Source organism: Mus caroli, chromosome 10 (assembly GCF_900094665.2).
Source record: "Mus caroli chromosome 10, CAROLI_EIJ_v1.1, whole genome shotgun sequence".
NCBI lineage: Eukaryota > Metazoa > Chordata > Mammalia > Rodentia > Muridae > Mus > Mus caroli.
Window position 1 is genome coordinate 52799079 of NC_034579.1, and position 8418 is coordinate 52807496.

An 8418-nucleotide genomic window follows, 5' to 3' on the forward strand; every position below is an offset into this window, starting at 1 on the left:
CTTTGAATTTGTTTATATAATGGATTACGTTGATGGATTTCCATATATTAAACCATCCCTGCATCTCTGGAATGAAACTTACTTGGTCAGGATGGACGATTATCAGGCAAAACCTGCCTAGCAATAGATGGACCCAAAAAACTGAACTCAAAGGCATCTGAGAAGGTTCTTTGTCACATAATGTCAAAACTTAGAGTGTTCTTTTAACCCTACATTCATAAATATATGAATATTCATATATATGCATGATATATGTGTGTGTGTTTGCATAAAATCTTTCCAGGTTTTTGTTTGATGCGATTCTTATGTGTGTGAACATGTGTGTTCAGTATCTATATGAATTTCTTATACTTATTCTTTGCTCTTTTTCTTGTTTGCTAGTTTTTCATATTAAAATTTGAAAAATCAAATTATTTTATTTTATAATTTATTCCTTAGGTGTCTGTTTGCTTTCTGATGAGAGACAGAAAGGGTGAGGGTCCAGATGAAATGGGAGGTGTAGAGGAATATGGGGAAAAGAAAACTGTAGTCACACATTGTATTTTTTAATCTATTTTTAATTTTAAAAAGCATAATATAGAAACTTTACATACACCTGACCCTGTTCCCATACCTACAATAAAATGTGTTTTATAAGCAATGTTTTATAAACAAAAATAATAAGGGGAAAAAGTCTTTACGAACCTATACAGTGATAGAATGGCTGTTCTTTAAAATATTCAAAGAACAAAAAATATCAAACCTCAAGAAAACTAAGAATCACCCAATTAAAAATGGAACTAAACATAGCATTTTCAAATGATAAAACACAAATGACTAAGAAATCTGTCAGAAGCCATCTAGGAAAAGCTATGACAGGCAAGTGAGTTGCTTGGAAAAAGCACCACTTTGCATGGCTTCAATGGGTGCACTCTGGAAAGGCACAGCCCCAGAGCATTTGTCCCAGGTCTGCTTCTCACTGCTGACATTGCCTTTCCTGCCACTACTGATTACCTTAATGATTCTTGAACAACAGCACCCCCTATTGGGCAAATTTCCTGCAGACCAACATGAAAATCAACTTTCATGAATTAATACTGTCTATATAAATTTGTGACTTCATGGCATTTCTGATTTGATCCAAATAATTTTAGGAAGAAAGCTTTCGGAGATGGTTTTAGTTGTTTTGCCAGAAATATGTAATGAAGTTAGAATCAAGAATAGAATGTGCCTCCTCCTCACAGAATAGCAAGTAAAGGCTGTATAATAAGGAATACAATGAGCTTTCATAAATTGTACTAAGAAGAGAAACAGGCTTGGGACAGATTTGTGATTAAGGAATAACATTCATTCTAGGTCAGGTCAAAAGATGAAGGCACAGGTGTGCAAAAGCAAGAACATGTGAAATTGTTGCTTTGAACTTATAATGAGCTTTATAGTATGAAGAACTGCTTTGAACTTACTATGGACATCCCTTTGTAACTCCCCTATTGTGTAACATTTTATCTATGAGGTGATTTTATACAGAACTTTTGTCTAGTAAGTATATATTGCCAGAGAGAAGAAATAAAATGTGACTTTGGAGGCTCTGCTCCATCCACCAAGTGATGGATATATTCCTCAAAAATGTGTATGTGTACTTGTCTATATATATGTACATACATACATGTGTAGGTATATGTGTAAGTATGCATGAACAATTGTGGAATTGATGAAACAGGTGGTTGGGTCTTTCCAAAGAGAGTGTGTGTGTGTGTCTGTGTGTCTGTGTGTCTGTGTGTCTGTGTGTCTGTGTATGTCTATGTGTATGCCAGACGTTCTTCCTTTTCTCTTCTCTCTGACTCATGAAGAGTTAATGAACTCCATGTCAGTGAAGGGCCCTTGAGCCTAAGTAAGCTTTTTGTTTTTAATTCCCTGCTGCTATCAGCAGCAGGGAATTAAATTACCAGAAGAGAGAGGGTTTGGGTCACAGAATAGCAAAGAGTTAAAGAAGGTAGAAATTGCCAAAAGTAAACAACTTAGGTCATCCCTTCTTCCTGTCTCCCCCAACCTTCCTCAGTTTACCCTGTGATGCCAGGTAGACTCCAGCAGAAATCATTTAAACGTTTAACATCAGGGGAATGAATATTAAAACTACATTTAGATATAATGTTAACCAAGGAATATTGGCTAGTATTTTTAAAAGAATTAAGTTAATAAAAAACACATGATGACAAATATACATGAATATAGGAAAACAGGAATAGTAACTGAAGATTGTTGGTGATGCAAACTGTCACTATGGCAATCACACAGTGTCACCAAATGAGGATCAAATGGTCGAATATTGAAGCCTATGGGGGCCATTTTTTATTCAAAGCAGCAGAAACTCTAACCTGTTTTCCTTTGTCTATCTGATTTCATCCGCACTTAAACCTTTATTTCAGTATATTTGCCCCATTCTTTAATGTCATTTTCTGTTCTACTATGCACCCAATTGCCTTTTTTTAACTTATGTTGCAAGATCAAAGGTCTCCATATAACTTTTATATTCCACTTCATTTAAGACTTTTCCCACTGACTTATTTCCCCATCCTCCAGTCCTCTCTATGATTTTTCCTTGTCAGCCCCTAGTTCCTGTCTATTTACATTTTACTATATTTTATTATCTCCTTTCTCTTAATAGGTATACTCCCCAACAGCCTGTTTCTAATTACCTAAATACCACATGGATTCCAAGTTAAACACAGAAAACAAAAGATTTAAAGCTAGTAGCCACATATGAGAGAGAACATATATACACTGTCTTTCTGAACTTTATTCTAGTGTAGTAGTTCTCAGCCTTCCTAATGCTGCAACCCCTGAATTCAGTTTCTCATGTTATGATGACCCACAAGCATAAAATTCTATTCAGTGCAGCTTCATAACTGTAAATTTGCTACTGACATTAATCATTATACAAATATCAAATATTCAGATGGTCTCACAAGACCCCTATGAAAGGGTTCTTTGATCACCAGACGAGTCTCCACCCACAGGTTGAGAACTACTTTTCTACCTTTTTTTTTTTCAAGTTTCATCCATTTATCTGTGAATTCCAAGATGTTCTCACACAGTTGAGTAACAGTCCAACTGTGTATAGGACCACATTCTCCTGAGCTATTCAACACTTGATGGAAATCTAGGTTGGTATGATTTCCTAGCTATAGTGAATAAAGTAGAAATTAGCAAGGATGCGCAAGTCATCTCCGCAGTAGGATTAAAGTTCTTTCTTTATCTCCCCATGAGTGGTATTGTTGGGTTACATTATGGTAGTTCTATTTATAGTTTTTTGGGAAGCATCCAGATGATTTCATAGTGGTTGTACTAGTTTATACCCCTTTCTGCACATCTACAGTAGTATTGCCTGCCACTTGTATTCCTGATCAGAGGCATCCTGCAAGATAGAATCTTGAATTCATTTTAATCTGTGTTAACTTAATATCCAAGGACATTGAATAGGTTTTAAATGTTTACTAGCTGAGCATAGGGGTATGCACCTTTAATCTCAGTGCTCAGGAGTCAGAGGCAGATCTATGAGTTCAAGGCCAAGCTTGGTCTACCTGGTGTGTTCCAGAACAGTTTGAGCTATATAGTGAAACCCTGTTTCAAAAAAAAAAAAAAAGAATCTTACTAGCTATTTGTATTTCTTTTTGTAATTTATTTTTGAGATTATAATTGTGGGAGCCTATGTACAAAAACTGTAAACTTACTGTGAATGATGGATGGAGTGCAGAATGTTCTTTCACAAGGCTTCCTTCTAGAAAGAATTGCATAAACTATGATAAGTGAAAGCACTTGAAAGCAAGGACGTGAAGGGGATACCCTGGCATGTGTACAATATCTGTGTGGAAAAGACAAAGGTCTGGGAGAATACTCTTGGCCCTTGTCAGGTGGCCAAAGATGATAAGACATAACACCAGGTGTTATTCTCTCAATGCACTTGCATTTGCTTAAGGTAACTATAAACGTTACCTCATGTCTTGCCTGCTTTTTTGAAAAGTGCTTTGTTTTAATTACTCTTAAACCTCGAGTCCCCTGGACATCCCATATAAATCTTTTCATATAACCTTCAATATGCAAAGACTTAGTCTCTCTGACCAGGGTAGGTTAGCAATAATTACATTTCTCCCTCAAAACCCTTCTAATATAACCTTTGCTCTCCATCAAATTCATGGATTTTTTTCATAAGTTGTTATTGCGTGCATATATGTACAATATACATATATATTCCAAAATATAGCCTCTTTAGTTCATGTTACTTGTATTATGTTTTCAGGACTATTTGGTACTGGACAACCAACTCGTGTACCCTTCCTTGGGAATCACCTCTCTGATTCCCAGCTCTCCTCAGATGCCTGTAGTTCTTTATGTGGAGTGGAGGCCTAATGCTCTCTTCTCTTCCCACTTCACCATGTCCACCGATGTCATCCTTGTTCATTCTTGGGCAGTCATGTTGGTGAGATTACATTCTGGCATTACTAGGAGACAGAATCTCACACCAAACTTCCTGATTCTCTGCCTCTCAAAATCTTTCCACCCCTTCCTCCTCAATTTTCTTTGAGCCTGAGGTGTGGAAGTATTTTGTAGCCGGATCCCTTGGGACTGAGCTCCATACTCTGAATACCGATAGACTGTGGGTTTCTTAGTGGCTCCACCTGTTGCAAAGAAAAGTTTCCTTGATGAAGGGTACTCATCTGAGGGTACAAGTATTTATATTGCTGGGGGTTATGCTGGCTTAGTAAATTAATGGTTGTAGACTCTCCTCCAACAACCACAACTTAAGTAGCACTGAGTATTTAGGTTGGTTTCCAGTATGAGGCATGGCTTCCCTCTTGTTGAGCAGGTCTTAAGTCAAATTAGTCCAATGAAGTCCAAGGCATACTTGCCATACTGAACTCTGATTACCAGGCTGTGCTGGTGGATGTGGTTCACAGGTGGCATAGCCGGGAAGGACTGATGTTCCCTCCTCTGGAAGCTTACATGGTGCCTTCGGGTACCAAGAAACCTAGTCCTCAGGGAGCTTACATTCAAGTCGGTGCTAGCTCAGGGTACTGAAGCTGTTTTGATTTCATGGGGTAAACAATTGTACTCTCTTTTGGAAATAGTTTACTCTTCAGCTCTTTTCAAGAACTTAATGCTTTTTACCTTGGGCTATTTTGCTGTTCTCCTTTCTCTGAATACAAAGTTAGGAGACCAGCATGATACAAAACATGATGTTTCAGTCAGAGGGCAATTTAAGATTTAAAAAAAAAATGTATCTACAGGAAAATCCCACCTCTAGATCCAGCTTCTCACTGAATTTAAATAGTGCAAGAAACCTGACTAACAGAAGGAATTTGGTCCACCACTGTAAAACTGAAAAAAAAATAACTGTTCCTAAAGGATCAGAGAAATAAGAGAGAAGGCACACAGCCACTTGCTGGGCTGTGAATTGGGACTGAGGACTGACAGGGGGTAATGATTTTCTCCCCTCACGGTATTACCAGGGAATTTGATGTCTTTATATTTTGTTAAGGTCATGCCATATGACTTCCAGAAGCCATGATCAAAACCAACAAAAACACCTGGCTTTTCCCATATGGAACTTGGAAAACGCTCTGGCTCTACTTGGGGGTGAGGGCCCAACTGCTTGAAGGCCTATACCTGCAATTAGTGTATGCCTACACCTGGAAGTAGACAACCTGAAAAACCTGCTGAAAAACACCCTCTCACCTATGAAAATACAACACGTTAATTAATATTCGCCACCAGCAGCTATTTGCTCTGTCCTCTAGTTTATGTTTAGGCCAGGCTTAACTATAGAAAAATATCAGGCATTTTTTTAGGGCCTAGGTCAGTCTAAAAGTGTTCTATTAGACAATAACAACGAAAATCTATATTGTAGTATCTTCCTTCTCTAGAGTCCTCTGGGGTTTGGATTGGTTTTGTCTTCCTTATCTTGCCTTCATCCCCTTGTGAGCAACTACAAGGAAAAGGAAGGCCTGTAGGACTCTTGACAGAACCTGGAATCTCTTTACCCTGTCCTCTCTCATTCGTAACCACAAAGGAGGGCACCCATCAGAGACTAGTCACGTGTACCTTCCTACACTGTGACCTCGATGGGTTCTTTCAAGTCAATGCTGGAGTTCAGTCTGAGTTATCCTTTTTTATGCAACCAGGGACACCAGTCTGTGGAATGCTGCCACCCACAGTTACTGGGGGGGTCTCCATAGCTCAATTAATCTAATCTAGATAAATTTCACATACATGTCTAGAGGCTCTCTCCTAGATGATTCTAGATCCTTTCAAGTTGACAATATAAACAACACGAGAAGCACCTCAGTCAGCAAATTAATATTTAGCAATACAGAGACAGCATGCCAGCATTTTGAAACTCCTGAGAAAGTAACGGATTCAGTAATTTATTCCTTATTACTACTCACAGAGGAACCTATTTTGAACATGACAGAATTAAGTCACCTATAAAACTATTTGTTTCACATATGCCTGCTAGTCGGGATAGTTATATTTGTAAAGCACATCTTTAAAAATTAGAAAACGAAGTGATCAAAGGAACGTGTGCTCAAACCTGTCACCTGGCACAGGGTAGTGCAGGGCGACTCAGCGCGCCCCGGCACGGGCCAGGGGACCTGCGCGAAGGCGACTTCCTCCCAGACACCGAGGAGGAAGCGGAAGTGCGCTCTGCGTAGCCTTGGAGACGCGGGGGAGGCGTAGTCGCCTCGTTGCGAGACCTTTGACCCGCGCTCGGCAGCCTCAGAGGCGGAGCAGCTGAGACTCCTGAAGAGGCGGTGGAGGCAGCCCCGGGTCGCAGCCGCGATGGAGGCAACGGTGGGCGTCGCGCCGCCCCGCTGGCCCGCTGTGCGGCTCGAGGGGTGGGAGGGCATGGCCAGCACCCTGTCCCCGCCCTCGCGGCCAGACCCCCGCCGCGGCGCTTGGCATTGAACCTGGTGCTGGCGACGGCCGTGGCGACGGCCCAGCTCCGGCCCCTACCGCCTAAAGGGGTCCTCCTCTGCACAGATTTGTTTGGCCGCGCCTTGTACCTGGAATTGGGATGAGCTCTTTTTATGGTTTGTTTTACAGGATTCTGCTCCAGATGCCGTGGCTGCAGCACCCTCCGGGACCCCGAAATCCAAGGTGAGGAGAGCACTCTGCCGCCTGGTTCCCTGTAGCGCATAAGGTTAATGAATCGGGAAAACTTTGGCATGGGGAGAATTCTTTAAAAAAAAAAAAAAAAAGACCTAACCTTTCTCGGGGAGTTTCATTTTAATTTATTATCACTTACAGATTTCCTGTTCTTTTTTTAATTTCCTGATGTGCGAACAGTTTGTTTACTTCCTGCTCCTTGTTAGCACTATGCTGAGATCCTGCTGTATTTCAAACATTTAGCTAGTCTGTTTAATGAAAGTTTACACAATGACACGAAGCCGAGGGGATTAGATAAGAGGCAGGAAGAAGCAAGGAGCTATATCCTGTTGGCTCCAGCTCCAGAGTTGAGGGTGGAATAAGGTTGTTCTTACAGCACTGTGCAATGTTTTATGCTAAGTGATTCAGAAAGGTAGGGGCTTATTACCAAAATGTAGTGTTTGAAGACTGATTTCTAGGCATTTGCCGAAGTAACAGATTTTTTCAGGTAAGCTTCGTGAAATACGTATCTTCCCTATTCTCATTCTGCAGATGAGGAAACTTGGTGCACAAAGATTAAGTAATTTTCAGTTAGTAAACCCTAATATTTTAGTTGAAGTCTAAATGTGATTCACCTGTGAATGTAGTTATGTTGTCAACTTCCAACAGAATGAATTCTACACTCGAGAAATCTTGAGTTCCAAGCCCTTCTTGTATAGCTAGAGAACTCAGTGTTATCTGTAAGAGTTTTGTGCTGGGGTTTTGGTTTGATTTTTCCATCCACCTAATTACTTTTAGTTATTGAAGTTACGTTTGTCAATTTAAAAATTGTGACTGGCTCGACTGTTTAGAGTGTCTCTCTCTGGTTTTCAGCAGACACTGTGTTTCTTTTGGTGGCCATACTAAAAGCATGGGTTTTAAAAGTCAGTAACACAACTCCATCTTTCAGCTAGAAACATTGCCCAAAGAAGATCTCATCAAGTTTGCCAAGAAGCAAATGATGCTCCTGCAGAAAGCCAAAGCAAGGTGTACAGGTACTGGGTTTAAATCAGAGCTTTTCAGTAGACTACCATGCCTAGCCCTGCAGTTGCCTTTGAATAAGTAAAGGAACAAATGAATTTTTAATTCATTGTGTGTGTGTGTGTGTGTGTGTGTGTGTGTGTGTGTGCACGGGCAATCGTGTTTTGCCTATATGTATGTCTTTGTTAAGAGTTTTGGATTCCCTGTAGGTACAGTTGCGAGCTGCCATGTGGGTGCTGGGAATTGAAGCCAGGTCCTCTGGAAGAGCAGCCAGTG

At 40.3% G+C, this 8418-nt stretch overlaps 1 protein-coding gene across 1 annotated transcript in view; it reads left to right on the forward strand.

Annotated features, from left to right (window-relative positions):
- Nucleotides 1–6706: 6706 nt before the first annotated feature.
- The window catches only part of Gcc2 (GRIP and coiled-coil domain containing 2), a 54589-nt gene continuing 52877 nt past the window's right edge, over nucleotides 6707–8418 (forward strand). Inside the window, exons 1-3 of the mRNA XM_021174395.2 lie at nucleotides 6707–6828; nucleotides 7081–7134; nucleotides 8072–8156. Coding sequence (XP_021030054.1) covers nucleotides 6817–6828; nucleotides 7081–7134; nucleotides 8072–8156 — 151 coding nt within the window. The 5' untranslated portion in view covers nucleotides 6707–6816. The remainder of the gene's footprint in view (nucleotides 6829–7080; nucleotides 7135–8071; nucleotides 8157–8418) is intronic.